Source organism: Pseudorca crassidens, chromosome 9, assembly GCF_039906515.1.
Source record: "Pseudorca crassidens isolate mPseCra1 chromosome 9, mPseCra1.hap1, whole genome shotgun sequence".
Classification (NCBI taxonomy): Eukaryota; Metazoa; Chordata; class Mammalia; order Artiodactyla; family Delphinidae; genus Pseudorca; species Pseudorca crassidens.
Window position 1 is genome coordinate 13164756 of NC_090304.1, and position 19712 is coordinate 13184467.

General features: G+C 44.1%; 2 protein-coding genes and 1 long non-coding RNA gene across 26 annotated transcripts in view; 1 reads left to right on the forward strand and 2 right to left on the reverse strand.

Moving 5' to 3' along the window:
- Positions 1–59: 59 nt before the first annotated feature.
- Positions 60–4549, reverse strand: PTPMT1 (protein tyrosine phosphatase mitochondrial 1). The gene is given in 4 exon segments (XM_067749043.1): positions 60–396; positions 1694–1885; positions 3830–3910; positions 4012–4549. Coding segments are annotated over 4 exon segments (828 nt in total). The 5' UTR covers positions 4408–4549; the 3' UTR covers positions 60–237.
- Positions 4550–5173: 624 nt separating this feature from the next.
- Positions 5174–10618, reverse strand: LOC137230208 (uncharacterized). The gene is made up of 3 exons (XR_010946041.1): positions 9773–10618; positions 8689–8737; positions 5174–5833 (listed from the first exon to the last, which is right to left on the reverse strand). It is a non-coding gene; the product is annotated as an uncharacterized lncRNA (long non-coding RNA).
- The window catches only part of CELF1 (CUGBP Elav-like family member 1), a 72089-nt gene continuing 61568 nt past the window's right edge, over positions 9192–19712 (forward strand). For 4 of the 24 annotated variants that reach the window (XM_067749016.1, XM_067749023.1, XM_067749029.1 and 1 more), the window contains exon 1: positions 9496–9521. The gene's annotated coding sequence lies outside the window, so the exon portion shown is untranslated. Of the gene's footprint in view, positions 9353–9457; positions 9522–9852; positions 9961–19712 lie in introns of those variants that run through there. The other 20 variants (XM_067749020.1, XM_067749024.1, XM_067749031.1 and 17 more) reach the window with 15 other exon arrangements.

Here is a 19712-nt window from a genome sequence, read left to right on the forward strand (position 1 = left end):
AAACCCTTATCCCTGTCCCATATCCCCAGGCCCCATGAATAGAAGCCACACTAAATCTGCCTAGTCACACAACAGTGTTATTTCAAGAAAACGAAACAAGACACAGGGAGTGAAATTAACCATTACTTAGCACGTTTCTATTACGTCAAGTTTGGGCTTAAGGCCCTTTGGTCCTGTTAAACATTCTCATTCTGTAGCAAGCCAGGGTTGTCCTGAGTTCTTTCTAATCCATGTACTTCATATCTGCGATGTGTGACAAGTCTCATTCTTTGCTGCTCCTGCAGTGATCACCCTGTGGAACTCTCTGAGAACTTCCAGCTGGCCAGGTCTGATGTAGATGTGTGACCGGATTTTGGTGATGGCTCTTATGGCCTCCTCTGGAGTCCAGTTGTACACCTGAAGTGCAGGGTTGGGAAATCAGACAAAGAAAGGACCAGGTGTTAAGGTGTCCTTGACCCAATAACAAGTGCTAAAGGGCTCTCAGAATTTCATTTTTTTAAAAATTCCACTTTGCAGGGAGTTAAACGCTATGCCCCACATATTATAAGTGGGAGAGCACTTTAACCCCTTCAGTCAAAGTCCCACAATTATATGCAATAGGCTGGGGGAGGTAAAGGGGGGGACCCAAATCAGTCTTTCTATCTAATTTTTATTCTGCCAAACCCTGGAAATAGAAGGTTGAACACATGAAGCTGAGATCCTAAATTCAAGCGGGCACAGGCCTACTAGATGTCCTCTCTGAGCTAGGCTGTTGGTTACAAGAGTTTCCTGGAAAGACTACACAGTTGATGTTTCTATGCAACTTGTCACCATGTCTAGAAAAGAGTACTTTTAAAATCTAACTAGGAGGGCTATCTTTGTGTCCTCAGGATACTTACTGGTTTAGAAATCAATAGAACCAAGAAAGTATAGATTTTTAGCCTGCTGGTTCAGTTCTCACTTTGCCCAAAATATCTCCTGACACCCAGTTTCCAGCAAAACAGAGTCCTAATGACTAAAGCTTTAGTATTGTTAAATCATATATTCACCAGTCCACAGTAACACAAGGCCAGGCTGTTTATCTTTACATTTCCTTTTTCCTTAAACTATCTACATTACTTAGTAAATGCTCTGCAGGGGCCTCACAGGTAACAAAAATGAGCCGGGGGTTTGTAACAGGAAAGGATGGACTAGAGTACTGGCTTCTAAATGTTTTTAAAAGCATCCCACCTGCCGATCATAACAAACTGATAGGCAAAATTCTGTTGGAGCCACTGTTTCTAGAAATTAATGTCCAGAACTTTACTCTGAAATACTTAAAGAAACGTGAGTCCTATAGAGCTGCAAGTGATCAGCACTATTATCTACAGAACTAGACTTCCTGACATGTTTATAACAAGTGTTTCTAGCCTTTTGCTGGTATTAGCATCCTTTGTAACTCCATTTTTTGAGTGCTCATTCTAGGTCAGTGCTTGACATACATTCTCATTCAAGCTTCACAAATTGAGGAAATTGAGCAGTGGAGAGGGGAAGCCACTTTTGCCTAAGGTCACGCAGCTGGCCGGTGAGAAAGCCAAAGGTCAGCCTGTCTGCAAAGTTCAGGTGCTTTCCACCTCCCAAACAGCCTGAAATTGGGAACATGGCTCCTAGCAAGGTCTGCCAGTAGACTGGAGATCTGCTGTAAAGGGGACCGGTCCAGAAAGACCTTTTCTACCTGAATCAGATATGCTGCCACCATAGTGGCACTTCTGGAACGCCCAGCCTTACAATGTACGTAGACAGACTGGCCTAGCGACTGGTACTTGAGAGCAAACTGGACTCCTTTCTGGAGGTTAGCCAAGGTTGGGACTCCGGTCATGTCTATCGTGCTGAGCCGCAGCTGCTCGACTCCTGCATTCTTCCACTCCTGGAACGAGGTCCACCAGCATAGAAAAGAAAATGAAAAAAGCCTGATGTGAATGGTAGGAAGATGGGCTCCCAAGAGGCAGCGAAACAACAAGGAAGCTTCACGGTTTACTACAATGTGAATATACTGTTTACTGTTTGCCTAAAAAGAAACTTCTTTCAGAAATGTCTTTAAAATGGCTGACCTACATGGCTGGTCTTTCATCACACAACAGCAATGCTGCTGAGTTAGGATTATGTCCAAGATTTAAAGTGTTCTTAAAGTACCATTAGGAGCTTTAGTACCAAAGCTAAAGTATTTGAATCTTTAGCTACAAAGTACGAGCTGTATAAAATTCATCTACAAAAGCTGTGTAACTATTTTCGCATGATCCAGCTGCGAGGCTGGACTACTATGTTTTGCAAGAACTTTCTGTTTCTCTGTCCATAAGCCTCCTCTTTTTTACCACTTTTTTTGAGAGGGTATGTGGTAGAAAACAGTTATTTTAAAATTAAAATAATGCACCTACTTTTGTTAGTGCAATATTATCACTTAGGAGGAAGAAAAGAATAAACAGGAGAAATAAGGCCTCTGGCAAACTGGGCAACTTTTTTATTTTGCCTTAAGACTTCAGGTAGGCTCCAGCTACTCTTGATATTAATCACTTTAGCAAACCAGAAACTTATGACTCCGAACGAGGGTCAATATTTTATACAGCTCATGAAATTAACAAAAAACAGCAAAATCTGGCAGCATGGGGCTTATACATCAATTATGTCAGAAACACCTAGGGAGCTTGCTAAATGTTCAGATTCCTGGGACCCCACCCTAAAGTTCCTGAGTCAGAATCTCTGGGGGTTGTACCTAGGAATCTGCTAGTTTAACAAGACTGCCAGGTAATTCTTAGGCATATTAAAATGTGAGAACCACTGCCTTGGAGATTAGGCTAGTGGGATAAGATAGCTGCTCACAAATGTCAATTGCCTCACACCCAGAGACGAGCACTTTCTGTGACTTGCTTCGCAGGATGGACCACGTTAAGGAACATTCACCATTTTGGCTAATAACTCCTGAGGTCTTGTGGCAAAATACTGTGGGAAATCCAAGGAACTGTTACCCATTCTTTAAAAATGTATGCCATCACTGATCAATATATTTTAAATGTGAGTCACAATTTTTTTAAGATTTCAAAAAAATCTACAGTTGAAATAACGGCATGTTCATTAGGCTCTATCAGTACAGTAAACAAGAAAATAATTGTGCAGTGCTAATAGAACTCAAACACTGTAAAGATAGGGCAACATCTAATAACCATTATGAACAGTTCCGCAAATAAGCATTCACATCTAATGAAAATTATGATTTAGGCCTGAACTTTATTTATGACAGTGCTTTGGAGTTCCACTATCATCTCTAACATATATATAAAATTCCCTCAAATCAAAACCAAATGAACCCTATGCAGTTTTTGCAATGGGTTGTTTTATGATAAATTTACCAGGGACTGGCCATAGCTTTTCTTTTTACAGTTTATAGGACCTTCATCTTGAATATCTAACAGTGTCTGATCCATACTTAGTGCTGAGTAAGTGTCAAATGAATGAAAGCAAGCCATAGAAAAGTTGCCTTTCAGTTCTGGTTACTGATTTGAGTTACCGACATTAAGAATACATTTGTGCACAAAGGAATAACCAAAGTTTGTCAACTCTACTTTTAAATGCCTTTCACATCAGTTTTTATTTCACAATTAATTTCTACCCCCAGCCGCAGCCATTTAAGCTTAGAGGGCCAGATCCTCCCTGAGGAGGCAAAAAAGCCTGGGACGCCTGTCTCTGCGGCAAGGTCACCTACAGCACCCCCTCCCCCAACCTCCTCCGGCTCGCCAGGCCCTGTGTGGTGGGCGAGGCGGGCGAGGCCGGCGGGGCGCCTCGGCCCCAGTTCTGCCTACGGGCCCCGGCGCCTCACCTTTGGGGAGTTGCACAGGAACCTCGTCTCATACTCCTCGTTCATGGTGATCAGCCCTCGCACGTTCTCGTCCTGTACCAGCTGCCGAGGCAAAGAGGGGGCTCAGAAAGGGCCGCCGAGGCCCGGGCGGCGCTCGCCTGGCTCCCAGCCCCGGCGCGGCCCGGCCTCCCGGCCCGGCTCACCCGACGAGTCATGTTCCGCAGCGGCAGCGCGCCCAGCAGCACCGTGTTGTCGATACGGTTGTACCAGTCGCGGTGCGCCGGGCCCGGCATCTTCCCGCGGAACAGTGTGTACAGCAGCGTCGGGTAGAAGAGCACCCGGGCCAGGCCGGCCTCCAGCAACGTGCCGGCCGCCATCCTGCCCTACCCGGCCCGGCGCAGCGACGACCTGCCCACTCCCGGGCTCGCGGGGGGCGGCCGCGAGGAGGGCCAGAAGAGCGACGAGGCCGAGGACTGCGAGTCGTCCGCGGCCTCCAGCGAAGGCGACACGGCCGGCGCGGGCCTCTTGAGCACCGAGACCTCGGGCCCGGCCCCCAGGGACACTTCGGGAGAGCCTGGGCCCCGTGGGACCGGCACCATGTCTCGGGAGGAGGGGCCGCCGGCCTCGGGGGAGGGACCAGGGCTTCCCGGGCGGGAAACTGGGACCCCTGACGAGGGAGGGCGCGTCCTCGGTCCAAGGTTGTGAGTTTGCCGCGTGTGAAACTGTGATCGCTGCCTGTGCCATTGACCCCCCCTCCCGAGGGAGGGGGCTGTGACTCCAGGTGAGGGGGTCTCTGACCCCTGCGTGTGAAACTATGACCCCGACCGAGGGAGGCGGGGCCCTGGCCAATGGCCAGTGGGTCTGTGACACCTTCCCCAACTACCGGCCGGAGGGAGGGAACTGTTATCCCAGGTGAGGGTGTGCCCACCAAAGGGGAGACATGACAAGGAGACTCTCTGGTAGGGGGAGCCCTGAAGGAGAGACTGGAAGGGACTTTGAGCTTTTAAGTAGAGAAGCTTGTTGGAGAGGCCCTGATCCTGGACAAACAGGGGACCTGGGTTCATCTGGCCCTTCCTTCCCAACCTATCCCCCATCTGCCTGAATTCATGGCTGCCTCCTCCTGCACAAACTGCAATCAGTATATGTGTGTGTGTGTGTGTGTGTGTGTGTGTGCGTGTGTGGAGTGAAATATATCAATGTTATCTACACTATTTATGAAAATATATTAATATTAAACATATTATGATAAACTTAAATATAAAACCCACAACGTGCAAATAGGCGAGAGAAATAGTTGTAATGCTGATTATTTATATTTAAATAGTACTCTGAAACGTGCATCTTGTGCTTTTTAAAAAGGTTTATCTCCTTATAAAAGTAATACATATTCATAACAACTGGAAAATACAGGAAAGTAGCATAATCCTACCACCACAAATACATTTGTTTTTTCTTCCAGTTTTCTTTTCCATTAAATTTTTTTTTTTTTTTTTTGCTGTACGCGGGCCTCTCACTTGTTGTGGCCTCTCCCGTTGCGGAGCACAGGCTCTGGACGCGCAGGCTCAGCGGCCATGGCTCACGGGCCCAGCCGCTCCGCAGCATGTGAGATCTTCCCAGACCGGGGCGCGAACCCGCGTCCCCTGCATCGGCAGGCGGACTCTCAACCACTGCGCCACCAGGGAAGCCCCTACAATTTTTTTATATAAGTTTATTTATTTATTTATTTTTGGCTGCTTTGGGTCTTTGTTGCTGCACTCCGGCTTTCTGTAGTTGCAGTGAGCGGGGGCTACTCTTCAATGCGGTGCACAGGCTTCTCATTGCGGTGGCTTCTCTTGTTGTGGAGCAGGAGCTCTAGGTGCATGAACTTCAGTAGTTGTGGCTCGCGGGCTCTAGAGCGCAGGCTCAGTAGTTGTGGCGCATGGGCTTAGTTGCGGCGTGGCATGTGGGATTTTCCCGGATCTGGGCTCAAACCCGTGTCCCCTGCATTGGCAGGCGGATTCTTAACCACTGCACCACCAGGGAAGTCTGGAAAGAGAAATTTAAACCACAGTAAAGTATCACTCCACTTCTACCAGAATGACTAAAATTAAAGGACTGATAATACCGAGTGATGATGAGGATGCACTATTAATATTTTAATATTCTTTCTGGGTTTTGTCTCTTTCAACGAACACATTCTCTAACAAAAATGGGATTGTTCTGTACCTGTTAATTTGTTACCTGCTTTATTCACTAAGCATGTGTCATGAATATTTGCCCACAATTAAATATTTTTCTGTATCATTATTTGAAAAAATATATAATATTCTAGGCTATGGCTATATCATATACTTTATCAAGTGTTTGATATACTTGATAAAGTATATCAAGTATATACTTTTTTATCAGATTTTATGCTATTCCAACAATGTTATGATCCATAATATATCAGTACATCTCTGCTTTTTTTTTTTTTTTTTTTTGCTGCATGGTGTGGTGTGTGGGATCTTAGTTCCCTGATCAGGGTTGGAACCCATGCCCCTGCATTGGGAGCGTCCAAGTCTTAACCACTGGACCACCAGGGAAGTACTAGTACATCCCTGCTCTTATCCTGATTATTTTCTTAAGAAAAGCTCCTAGAAAGATATGTAAACTTTCAAATTCCTCCAAACAGACTATCTGAATTTTACTCCCACCAGCACTTGGAAAAGGCTTGCTTCTCTGAACCCTTGTTAACATTTTTAAAAACAAATCTTAATCAATTTGGAAGGCAAAAAATGAAGCAGGAAGCTTTTCATACGCGTTTATATCTCACATCAGGCTTTTTTGTATTTGGACTGTTTAGTGTTTTGTCTATATTGGGAAGCCCTTTGAAGTTAGAAGAATCTGTGTTCTTCATGTAATTGTTCTTCCACCCGATTCTGGGGTAATGGACTCTGGCCTTCCTTGGTAACTAGATGCAAGAATGACACTAGCGCCCTGCAAGGAGTGGCCCTAAGTCAAGGGGCAGGTAAAATCAGGAAGGTTACTGGTCGCCCTTTGAGAAATATCTGTTGAGCTGGACACTGTGAAAAGCATTGGAGAGACAAGAGGATAAGAAGACAGGTGTGGTCCCCACTCTCATTTAGCTCATGGTAGGTTGCAGGAAGTTTCTAGATGCTAAACAATTCATTATCTTTTTTCATACTCAGCACCAAGATATGTCTATTCATTAATTCAACAATATTTATTGATGAATTGGGGAGTTGGATGAAGGTAGTCAAAAGGTACAAACTTACTGTTATAAGATAAATAAATACTAGGGATGTAATGTACGACATGATGACAATAGTTAACATAGCTTTACGATATATTTGAAAGTTGTTAACAGAGTAGATCTTGAGATTCTCATCACAAGGGAAAAAAGTATCTGTATGAGATAATGGATGTTAATTAAACTTATTGTGGTAATCATTTCACAATATATGGAAATCAAATTCAAAAAAACCCCAGTATTTATTGAGCACCTACATGGTATTATTTTAGGCCCGGAGAATATAAAACAGACAAGATCCCTATCCCCATAGAGTTTACCTTCTGGTGTGAGAAGACTACAAATAAAATATGAAGTACAAAATATACTATGTTAGATGGTGATAAGTGCTTTGGATAGAAACAAAGTGGCCAAGAGGGACTGGAAACACAGGTGTATGTGTGTGTAACTTTAAATAGGGTGGTCAGGGAAGGCCCAACTGAGAAGGTGACATTTAAGTCAAGACCTGAAGGAGGTGAGGAGGTGAACCACATGGATATCTGGATGATTCTATGGCACAAAAAAGAACGGGACAGATTCTCTGCTTAAAAGGTTTCTACCAGGGCTTCCCTGGTGGCGCAGTGGTTGAGATTCCGCCTGCCGATGCAGGGGACACGGGTTCGTGCCCCGGTCCGGGAAGATCCCACATGCCGTGGAGCGGCTGGGCCGTGGGCCATGGTCGCTGAGCCTGCGCATCTGGAGCCTGTGCTCTGCAACTGAAGAGGTCACAGCGGTGAGAGGCCCGCGTACAGAAAAAAAAAAAAAAAAAAAGGTTTCTACCATCTACAGCAGCTGGGAGACAAATATAAAATTAATTGTGGTAATGTATGTGACAACATTCTATAAGCTATAATGGTCTATAAATGTAAGATGTTTTCAGTAAATTACACATAAAACTATTAACAAGAACAAGATCATATATCAATATTACAAATGTATATAAAATGATAAACTACACCGTACAACTAAGGAATATGATAGTGTACAATTTAGGGGCTAATTGTTCAGATTTATATGGTACCAGAAACACTGTGGTTAGTGTTTTTTTCCCCCCACGGGGGAAAGAGATGCTTCCAATACATGGGAAAGCCTTTGAGGCTTCTGCTTGGGAGTCCACTTATTGTTTTGTGGTAAGGTTGGGTATAATCAGTATTTGTGGGTAGAAGAATTATTTGCTCTGGGAAGCCAGATGTTACAGAGAAATCATTTGCAAACCCATGAGTTATTTGTATGTTTGGGGCCAAAAGGTCCCTGAAGTAAGTTTCCTTTCTCTATCTGCATTTTACTGTCCCACAAGGTGTAGAACTTGTGGAATAAATGACCTTTTAAACGAACGAATGAACTACTGTACTGTTTGCATCCACCTAGATCCTGGGATTCCTGGGTCACTCTGAAGGAGGTCTTCAGGGACCTAACCTGGGTTATTGAATTTTTTTTTTTTTTTTTTTAGTCGGGGGAGAAGCAGGTTAGGGCTGGAACATCAGTCTCTTAACAGAACCCTTATGAGCTTCCGGGCGCTGCAAGGATTTTTGCAAGGTTGTGAGTTCACACAGCTGATCATGCTGCTAGAAAGCATTCCCCTAACTCTGAAAGCTTGCAATACACTTACATTCCACATCTCAGCAGAGAAGGAAGGCCTGGATCCTGTTGCTTATCTGCTGGGGTAGAAAGGAGGGTGTGTCATGTGCCCAGCGCTGGCCAAGCACCATCCCATTCACTCATTCATTCATTCATCTAATATTTTATTATGCGCATATTCAGTGCCAAGTAGAGATCCTTGCCCACTAGTTCATCCAGAACTCCTGTGGAGAGCCGAGAAGTTCAGGGTCTCAGGCCGGGGGTCTTCCTCCAGCAGAGCTCCGAGACAAAGAGATGTGCCCTTGCCGCTCCTTGAGCTGAGGGTTCCGCCCGAGGCCCCGGGGGCTCCTGCGGAGCTGCTTCTCCACTCCCCAGCCCGAGAGGGCGCTGCAGCGCCGGGCGCTCGACCCGCCCCTGAGCATTGCTCCGCTCAGATCGGCGCTGCCGGCCGCACCACGGTGGTACGTTCCCTCAAACCGCCCTCCCCCTCCTTGTCGGCCCTCCCCGCCGGTGGTAGGTGCCGGAAGTGCCGCCATTTTGGGGTGTTCTGCTCGGGCGGCGGCAGCGGCGGCGGCGGCGGCGGCGGGACGCGGAGGCTCCCCCGGGACTCGGCCTCAGCAGTGAGGAGGCGGCGGCGGCGGCTGCGAAGGCGCAGGCAGCAGCTGAGGCAGCGGCGGGCTCAGGTGCAGCCGCTGGTGAGTGCGGCGGCCGCGGGATAACGGGCCGCGGGTGGGAGGGAGGGAGGGAGCGAGGGAGGGAAAGGGGCAGGAGGGAGGCGCCGCGGGGCGGGTCCGGTCCGGGCGGCCGCGGGTCACAGGGCCCTTTGGGCGCGCCCGTTCCTGGTTCCCCGCGCCTCGGAGGCAGGTCAGCGATCTCCTACCCGCGTCCCGCCGCGCCGGCCTGGCGCGTCCCCCCGCGCCCAGGGAGACCCGCCCTCCTCGTGGCCTTGCTCCTCTCTCCGCGCCCTTTGCCTTCATTCTCCGGGCTCTGAGGGCTCCGTTCTCTGCCCAGGGATAGCTCCGTCCTCCTTTTTCCGGCCGCCGTGCCAGACACAGGCTGCCTGCTCCGGACACCCCTTCCCTGCTCCTGTCGCCCCACGTGTTCTTGGTGCTTACCCTTGGGGGGGTCCCCAGGACCCCCGCCTCTGGAGGGCTGCGTTTCTCCTCAGGAGCTTCGAGAGCCCCCCTTTCCTCGTCCCACATCCGCTAGGGCCTTGGCTCGCCCTCCCCCCCACGTCAGGTGCTCACCAGTTATGGCCTAGTAGCGGGGCTGGATTCTCGCACCCGGGAACGCGGAGAGCACGGTGAGGAGCTTTTTTCGCTAAGGACCTGGTTTTGGATTTAAAGCCGCTGGTGTCTTGGTTGTGGTCCTCGGAGCAGGATGTTGTTTTAATTCTCTAAGACGGTTGCACTGGCTCTTAAGTATCTTCTCCTTGGTTTAGGCTCATCCCCATAGTTGAGGGGAAGGTGGTGCGATTTTGGTCGGAGCCTGCTTTAGCAAAATGGAATCTTTTTCTCGCCAGTGAAGTTAATGCTGCAGTTTTATTACCTTCGAGGGAGAAGGCTGTGTAATAGTGTCCGATAGTGTGGAGTGCTTTATAATGTCTGCAGTGTAAGAGGTAACAGGTACCCGATGAATCGTTTATAGGAACTTCACCCTTAAGAAAGGTCTCTTCGCTTTCTTTGATGCTCTGTAGATCGAAGAGGTTTTAATTTCATTCTTTCACCTTTTCCACAAGTGTTGGGTTGGCCCTTTTCCACAAGTGTTGGGTTGGCTCTTTTCCACAAGTGTGGCATCTCTCAGAGTGGTACGCAGTTTTCAGTTTCTCCTTAAATTCTTGCTGAGGAAGAGTCGTCTCTGAGAACCACCAAGGGTTTTTTCTGTTTTAACATTAATGAGTCCACTTGGAAAATTATCCAGTTACCATAGCGTGCATAAACTATTGCTACAGGTCCCTCCCCTCCCCCCGTGTTTTTATATTCTTCTAGCTTTACTTACAGTATGTGGTTTCTAATCATGAGTTAGCCAGGATTGAAGCGTTGCTGTTAGGAAAGCGAAGCAGGAACTTTCAGCTGTTGTTTTAACCTGGAAGTTTATGGTTTCCCCAGCGGTTCTTTCGTCTTGACTGTCCACCACCTGTTTCCATTAAGAATGGCCCTTGGCCCAGAGCATAGGCCTCAACTTCTCTCCAACCATTCATTTTTGCCCACGGGGTTATTTTCTCCTCAGATGGTATCTAGACTTAAAATCCATTAGCTGGTGAGGCTAGATTAGCTGGTGAGATAGAATATCTTTTCCAACCACTTCACTTTTCAGATGAGGAAACTGAGGCTCCCAAGGTTATTTGCCCAAGATTATGTAGCAGGTGCACTTAAAACAGTTTCAACATAGGGTTTTTTTGTTTTTGTTTTTTTTTAATACAATATCATGAAAAATAATGCAAATTGCCCTTTAAGATGTGATGGAATGGAAAGGGCCCCAGGCTTGGAGTTGAAGGCCTGAATTGTAATCCTTGGTCTGTTACTAGCTATAAAACTTTGACCAAGTCACTGTTTTGAGCCTCAGCTCATTCTCATCTGCAAAATGGAGGAAATCGTGTCTGTTTCACATGGTGCCAATTCAGCTTCAGTGCAGTAATGTGTGAAAGTGTCTGTAGTATAAGAGGTAGTGAAATTTTGAGCCAGAATGATTTATTTTTCTGAAGATTTCCAGTTATTTTTGTTATTACAGAAGTAACAGATTCATTATTAAAAATGCAGATAAGCCAGAAAAAAGAGAGAAACTCACCTTTAGTCCCACCACTCAGAGGTGATTGTTAATATTTGTGGTCTTTATCTTATTATCCTTTTTATATGCTGTAGAAATGTTTATTATTTTAACAAAATACGCTTATCCTAGTTACAGTTTTGTGATATGTTTTTAAGTTTAGTAGTAGGTGATAGGCATTGACAACCACATTTTAAATGATGCCCTGTGTTTAAGCTCCAGCACATATGAGTTAGGCCAGTGGATATCCCAGCATGGGAGCAGAGAATTTGCTGTTTTAAACATGCTGGGCTTGAAGAAGAGGAGAGGAAGGGCAGAGACCTAACGTTTATTGTACGTCTACTGTGTGATTTTTTTTTTTTTTTAAATATTTGGGCTCTGCTGCTAAACGTGGAGTGTGAGTCCTGAATTCCATGCCCCCTCCTGTGACTGCCACTGCAGCTTCTTTAACTTAATTTTCCTGTGAGGCCAGATGTAATAAGGAACTGGAAAGTTACAAGGTGGTGGTGGTGTGCCTTGGAAAGGGAAAGAGAAGAGCTGTCACCTGGAGGCCAGGGTGAAGAAGTTGGAGGAAGTAGGAGCACAGGCTCCTCTGCTCAAGGCTTTGGGTACTTCCAACAAATTGCTCTGTTTTCTGTAAACCAGTGAGTGAAGCTCACTGGATTTGGTGAAACTCTGTGTCCTCTGCCTTTTTTTTTTAACAGCTTTATTGAGATATAATTCACATACCATGCACTTCAACGGTTTTTGGTATATTGCATTATTAATTTTAAAAAATTGTGGTAAAATATATATAACAATTTTCTATTTTAACCATTTTTTAATATTTACATTTTTTAATGTAAAAAACACATAACCTAAAATTTAGCATCTTAATTATTTTTGAGTGTATAGTTTTGTAGCATTTAAGTACATTCATATTAATGGGAAACAGATCTCCAGAACCTTTTCATCTTCTAAATCTGAAACTCTATACCCATTAAACAACTCCCATTTTCTCCTTCCTCCCACCCCAGCCTCTCATAACTACCATTCTACTTACTGCTTCTATGAATTTGACTACTTTCAGGTATGAGTGGATTCACAACAGTATTTGGCTTTTTGTGACTGGCTCATTTCACTTACTGTATCTTTAAGGTTCATCCATGTTGTGGCATGTGACAGGATTTCTTTCCTTTAAAAGGCTGAATAATATTCTATTGTATGTATATACCACATTTTGTTTATCCATTTATCTGTTGATGAACACAAGTTGTTTGTACCTTTTGACCATTGTGACTAGTGCTGCTATGAATATGGGTGTGCAGATATCTCTTTGAGACCCTTCTTTCAATTCTTCTTTCTTTTTTTTTAGTATTTATTTAATTAGGCTGCTCCAGGTCTTAGTTGTAGTGTGCGGATCTTTAGTTGCAGCATGCATGTGGGATCTAGTTCCCTGACCAGGGATCGAACCCGGGCCCCTCTGCATTGGAAGCGTGGAGTCTTAACTGCTGGACCACCAAGGAAGTCCCCCTTCTTTCAGTTCTTTTGGATAATATTCAGAAGTGAATTGATGGATCATATGGTGGTTCTATTTTTAATTTTTTGAGGAACCTCCATACTGTTTTCCATAATGATCCTACTATTTCACAACACCACCAACAGTGCACAAGGATTCTAATATCTCTGCATCCTCACCAACATTTGTTTTGTTTGTTTCTTCTTCTGTTTTTTTTTTTGGCCGTGCCACGTGACATGCAGGATCTTTGTTCCTCAACCAGGGATCAAACCCATACCCCCTGCAGTGGAAACTCGGAGTCCTAACCACTGGACTGCCATGGAATTCCCTTTTCTTCTTCTTTAATAGTAACGGTCCTAATGGGTGTGAGGTGATCCCTCGTGGTTTTGATCTGCATTTCTCTGACTAACGATGTTGAACATTTTTTCATATGCTTGATGGCCATTTGTATGTCAGCTTTGCAGAAATGCCTATAGAAGTCTTTTGCCCATTTTTAATTTTTTTTTTGGGGGGGCTGCATTGGGTCTTTGCTGCTGTGCACCGGCTTTCTCTAGTTGCGGTGAGCGGGGGCTACTCTTTGTTGCAGTGCGCGGGCTTCTCATTGCGGTGGCTTCTCTTGTTGCGGAGCATGGCCTCTAGGTGTACGGGCTTCAGTAATTGTGGTACGTGGGCTCAGTAGTTGTGGCTTGCAGGCTCTAGAGCACAGGCTCAGTAGTTGTGGCGCACGAGCTTAGTTGCTCAGCGGCATGTGGAATCTTCCTGGACCAGGGCTCGAACCTGTGACCCCTGCATTGGCAGGTGGATTCTTAGCACCACCAGGGAAGCCCCCTTTGCCCATTTTTAAAAATCAGATTTTTGTTGTTGTCGTTCTTGTGAGTTATGGTACTTTAAATATTCTGAATATTAACCCCTTAATAGATATATATGATTTACACATAGTTTCTCCCATGCCATTTCACTCTGTTGTGTCCTTTGATGTACAGAATTTTAAGTTTGATGGAGTCTCCTTTGTCTGTTTTTGCTTTTGGTGCCTTATCCAAGAAACCACTGCTTAGTCCAGTGCCCTGAAGCTTATACTCTGTTAAGCTTCTAGGAGTTTTATAGTTTTAGGTTAAGGTCATTTTAACCCTTTTTATTGTTTGTTTGTTTGGCTGTGCCATGCTGCTTGGCTTGCAGGATCTCAGTTCCCCCAACCAGGGATTGAACCCGGGCCATGACAGTGAAAGCCTGGAATCCTAACCACGAGGCCACCAAGGAACTCCCCCATTTTAACCATTTTTAAGAGTACAAAGAAAAAAAAAAGTACAATTCAGTGTCATTAAGTATGTTCACAGTGTTGTGTAGTCATCACCACTCCTCTGTTTGGAAAATTGAAGTTTTCTTCACCCTAAACAGAAACTCTGTAACCATTAAGTAATAACCATCCATTGCTCCCTCCTCCTAGCCCCTGGTAACCTCTGGTCTGCTGTCTGTCCCTGTGAATTTGCCTATTCTGGATATTTCATGTAATTGGAATCATATTTGTCCTTTTGTGTCTGGCGTATTTCACTTAGTGAAAAACTTAGTGTTTTCAAGGTTTGTCCACGTGTGGCACGTATCAGGACTTCGTTCCTTTCTGTGGTTGAATTTCTCTTCTTATTGAGGTCAGGGATGACTCTTTCATCTTGGTATCTTGCCCTCTCTTGGTGCTCCATAAAGGCTCTTGAATTGGTTTAGAATTCATGCTCTTCATGTGGATTGCCAATTACTGGGGGATGTCCACTGACATGCTCAAATCTCTGGAAAAATTCAAACGTATCAGTGTGCTTCAAACTATGTAACAGGGCTTCCCTGGTGGCGCAGTGGTTGAAAGTCTGCCTGCTGATGCAGGGGACGCGGGTTCGTGCCCTGGTCTGGGAAGATCCCACATGCCGTGGAGTGGCTAGGCCCGTGAGCCATGGCCGCTGAGCCTGCGTGTCCGGAGCCTGTGCTCCGCAACGGGATAGGCCACAACAGTGAGAGGCCCACATACCGCAAAAAAAAAAAAAAAAAAAAAAAAAGTATGTAACAGTAACGCAGATCACGGTTAACAGCATCATTTCTATTCTAATCTAATGATAATTTCTAGTCATTTTCAAAATACAGATTATGTACGGAAGAAGTGTCACATAAAGAGAAGGTATAGGCAAGTTTCTGCTTTTGCTGTATAATAATATATGAGTATTATACAGCTTTTGCTGTATAATTAATATATTTTTTGTTAGAGGGGTGGAATGATATCCAGGTATTCCATATTGTATAAAGTTTATAAACCTGGCATTTAATGGCCTGCTTAGAATTAATAACGAATACTTTGAGGGTAAGAGCATTTTGAAGGTTATCATAAGCCTCCCAGTTTGTTTCAGTATATTCAGAGTATTCTCATGCATGAAAGGCTTTCTTCTCTTTTTTTTTAATAAATTTATTTATTTTATTTATTTACTTTTGGCTGTGTTGGGTCTTTGTTGCTGCACGTGGGTTTTCTCTAGTTGGGGCGAGCGGAGGCTACTCTTCATTGTGGTGCGTGGGCTTCTCTTGGGGAGCACGGGCTCTAGGCACGTGGGCTTTAGTAGTTGCAGCACATGGGCTCAGTAGTTGTGGTGCACAGGCTCAGTAGTTGTGGCACATAGGCCTAGTTGCTTCGGGCATGTGGGATCTTCCCGGACCAGGGATTGAACCCGTGTCCCCTGCATTGGCAGGCAGATTCTCAACTACTGCGCCACCAGGGAAGCCCCTCAAGGCTATCTTCTTAAGGTGAGCTTTTACTTAATTTTTTGGAGGTTCATAACTGATTTTGAGCTGCTTGATTGTCTACTTTTCTTCTCTTTGCTTTTTGGACCTAGCCTCCAACTCCCATTTTCCTCCTCCCCAGTAAGTAATAAAGGGAGTTTAATATTAATCCTTGGGACATGGGATGAACTGAAAGTTTTATTTGGTTAACCCTTTTGTCCCAAACAAGTATAGTAAATTCCCTACATACGAACGAGTTCCATTCTGAGAGCGTATTCGTAAGTCCAGTCTGGTCGTAAGTCTAACAAAGTTACCCTAGGTACCCAGCTAACACAATCGGCTATACAGTACTGTACTGTAATAGGTTTATAATACTTTTCACACAATGCATAAAAAACAAACACAAAGAACATTTTTAATCTTTCAGTACAGCACCTTGAAGAGTACAGTGGTAGAGTACAACAGCTGGCATACAGGGGCACGTTTGCATCTTTGAAAGTTCTCAACTTGAAGGTTCGTACGTAGGGGACTTACTGTATTACAGGCCTCACAGTACTTAGCACATGGGATTTTATTTTAGTGTTAGGGAGGATTTATATACCTCTCTTTCTTTCTTTTTTTTTTTGCTACGTTGGGTTTTCGTTGCTGCATGCAGGCTTTCTCTAGTTGCGGCGAGTGGGAGCTACTCTTTGTTGCGGTTGCATGGGCTTCTCGTGGTGAGGTGGCTTCTCTCATTGTGGCACGCAGGCTTCAGTAGTTGTGGTACACAGGTGTAGTTGCTCCGCGGCATGTGAGATCTTCCTGGATCAGGGATCGAACCCGTGTCCCCTGCATTGGCAGGCGGATTCTTAACCACTGTGCCACCAGGGAAGTCCCTGTATACCTCTTTTTCAAACAACGTGAACCATTCTTTTGTCCAGAATTATTCCTTGGTTCTTGATTATTTTTGGTAATTAAAAGTAGAATGTATCATGGAAGTTCAAGTATTTCACTATACTTTTTTTTTTTTTTTTTTTTTGCGGTACGTGGGCCTCTCACTGTTGTGGCCTCTCCCGTTGCAGACCACAGACTCCGGACACGCAGGCTCAGCGGCCATGGCTCACGGGCCTAGCCACGAACCCGCGTTCCCTGCATCGGCAGGCAGACTCTCAACCACTGCGCCACCAGGGAAGCCCCTCACTATACGTCTGAAACAAGAATTAACTTTCTATGTAGGCTTTCTGAGTGGAACTTACACAGATTCTGCTAGTTGGTTGCTATTAATATAATCCTGTATTTACCTGCACACTGTGCTGTGGCATTCTGAAATGGTCAAAGAGCAAGTAAAATAGAAACAAGAAAAATTTTTATGCTAATTTTTTTATTGGGGTATAGTTGATTCACAAAATTATATAAGTTTCAGGTGTACGACATAGTGGTTCACAATTTTTTAAAGGTTATACCCCATTTATAGTTATTATTAAATATTGGCTATATTCCAAAACAAGAAATTTTGAACAAAACCTACAGAATTAGTCTTCCCATAATTGAGAGTTGATTCTAGGATTTTCGAGTTCTTAAAATTGTTTTGAAACCTGTGGTTTGAAAGAATGATGTGACTTAACTGGGGTTTATAGGCATTGCTTGGGAGGGTAAGTTTGACAGCTCCAACCTTTGGTCTTAAAAATTGGTAATATCACTGAGTGACCTTAACATTTCTGAGTCTTTTTTCCCATCTTTAAAATGGAGATAACCAACTTGGAATGTAATGTGAGAATTAATTGAGATAACTTAAGCTAGGCACTGAATGGTGCCAGTCACAGTGTTGATAATGCTATTTCCTTTTTTCATCCGTAAAAATGGGCCTGCTACTTATCTCTTGGGTCAGTAATGCAGTTCAACCAAATCAGAGACACTGTTAAAATGAGTAGCAGTGCCATACATAGACAGTAGCTACTGTCAGTGTTCCTTTCCTTTCCCCTTTTAGGTGTATTTTGTTTTGCATTTTCCTTTGTCCATTGTGGCTTAGGGATAAGATTGTTTCCTGAAGTCCAGTTCGTGCATCTGAATTGTTTTGCTATGAAGAGTGTCCTTTCCCATAGAACCTTTAAGCTCGTTGATCCCTGTGGAATGCTCAGGTAATGTGGTTTCCTAGATTTCATCTTCACTGTCTACACTTCACGTGGGAGTTTGTTGATAGGGAGTCTTCGATGTTCATAGGAAACTGAAAAATACAGATGAATGTATTATTGGATTTACTGTAGGGATACCTAGGTCTCTTCCTAGTTATAGGTAACTAGTTTTAAGCTTGGAGAGAGGGTGGGCTCTAATATTTAGAGTTGTAATGTAGATGAAAGAGTTAATCAGTTTTAGCTATTTGCTTTGTAAACTATATTGTATCAAGAATCTTTATCTGAGCTTTGTAATTTGATAAAGACAGTTTTCTTGATGAGATCTTTGTAATTGTAACTTGTCCTTGTCATGAAATTGGCTTTAGAATCTCCTTGAAGTACTGGTTTCCTTACAGAATTAATCAGCATAGCTGTTCTGTAGGGTTCTTTTTGTTTTGGTTTGGTTTCTTTTGGCCTCACCACGCAGCTTGCGGGATATTAGCTCCCCAGCCAGGGTTCGAACCGGGCCCGCTGCAGTGAAAGCGCCAAGTCTTAACCACTGGACCGCCAGGGAATTCCTGTGTTTTGTAGTTACTTTTTTAACCTCTGCTATGCTATGGAAGCCACGAGCATAAATTTGTTTATTTTTAACTTCTTTGAGTTCCAGACCTGTAAAAAATTTCAAGAATGTTTTATATTCATCATAAACTGCACATTGACTTATTAACACATTCTTTCTGCTAAGGAAATCTTTAATTCTTCTAAAAACGTTATCTCACAGGCTAGAAGGATAAATACCAAAATTTTCTCTGAGCATTGGGGCATGAGCAACTTTTTTTTCTTCATACTTGCCATTGTTTTTAAATTTTTATACAGAGAACATGAAATTCATAAAAGTTACATTAAAATTAGACTTTGTGCTCAAGAGATAAGAAAGCCTAGTTAGGGGAGACTGAGTATAAAATATCTTAATAAATGATTTAAAGCATTTTAACTCTTAGAGCTTTGTGAAGTTCTGATGTGACCCTCAGTCAGCCAACCTTTTCCCCGCTTTACAAGAAATGGACTCACTTTCAGAACAGCTTATGGATTGTAACGTTTTGATTTTTCTTTTCCTCCACTTAGAAAATTTGGCAGCAAATATGAAGAGGAACGGTGAGTTCTGGTTTAGAGGCTGCAGTGAGATCTCACTTAATTGATTTTAATATGCTACTTTGGGGATGTGTTCATAGGTTAGGAGTGTAGCTTTAGAAAGAACTGTTCACTAACTTTATGACCTCCATAGCTATGTTCAGCTTTGACAACGGAGTTAAAATCACTCCCGCCCCCCCCGCCCCCCTCCCCCGCCATGTTGAAACTCCACTGAAATTATGTTCGCAAATTGGGAAACGTCTTTAGTTTGGGGATTATACAAAATGAAGATTTTTGGTTCTAAAGCCGTTTAATTTTATAGTGTTATACTTTTAATTTTGATAGGTCAGTAGTTTTCATTTACATAACATTGCTACTTTTTAGCAAAGGAATCACTAAATTAGAAACTGTCACCACTTTCTCATTGTTCTTTTTACCTTTTTGTTTCCTGTGAGATTGAAGCAAGCTCTTGCAGAGTCTGTGGGAATGTGTGATATTTTGGTGATAATGTGGGGTAACTAATTGTCTACTGTGAGTAGACTGTCTTTTTTAACCCAGTATTATTTGGACATCTGTTCAGTTTTTGCTAGTTTCTGTTTTGTACAGATAATTTACTGTAGGCTTTTCCCAGTTTTTTTGTGCTTGTAGCTTTTGTGTGTGGGAAACATTCTTTTCTGCTCCAGTCCGGCCCCCCCCCCCCGCCCCCCCGCCACCTACTATTACATAGTTTAGCTGGTGTTTCTCTCTTGCATGAGTTGTCTGCATGATGTTGCTAACTTAACCATGCTAGGTTGGGTAGGATATTACCAGGGAGAAACACCT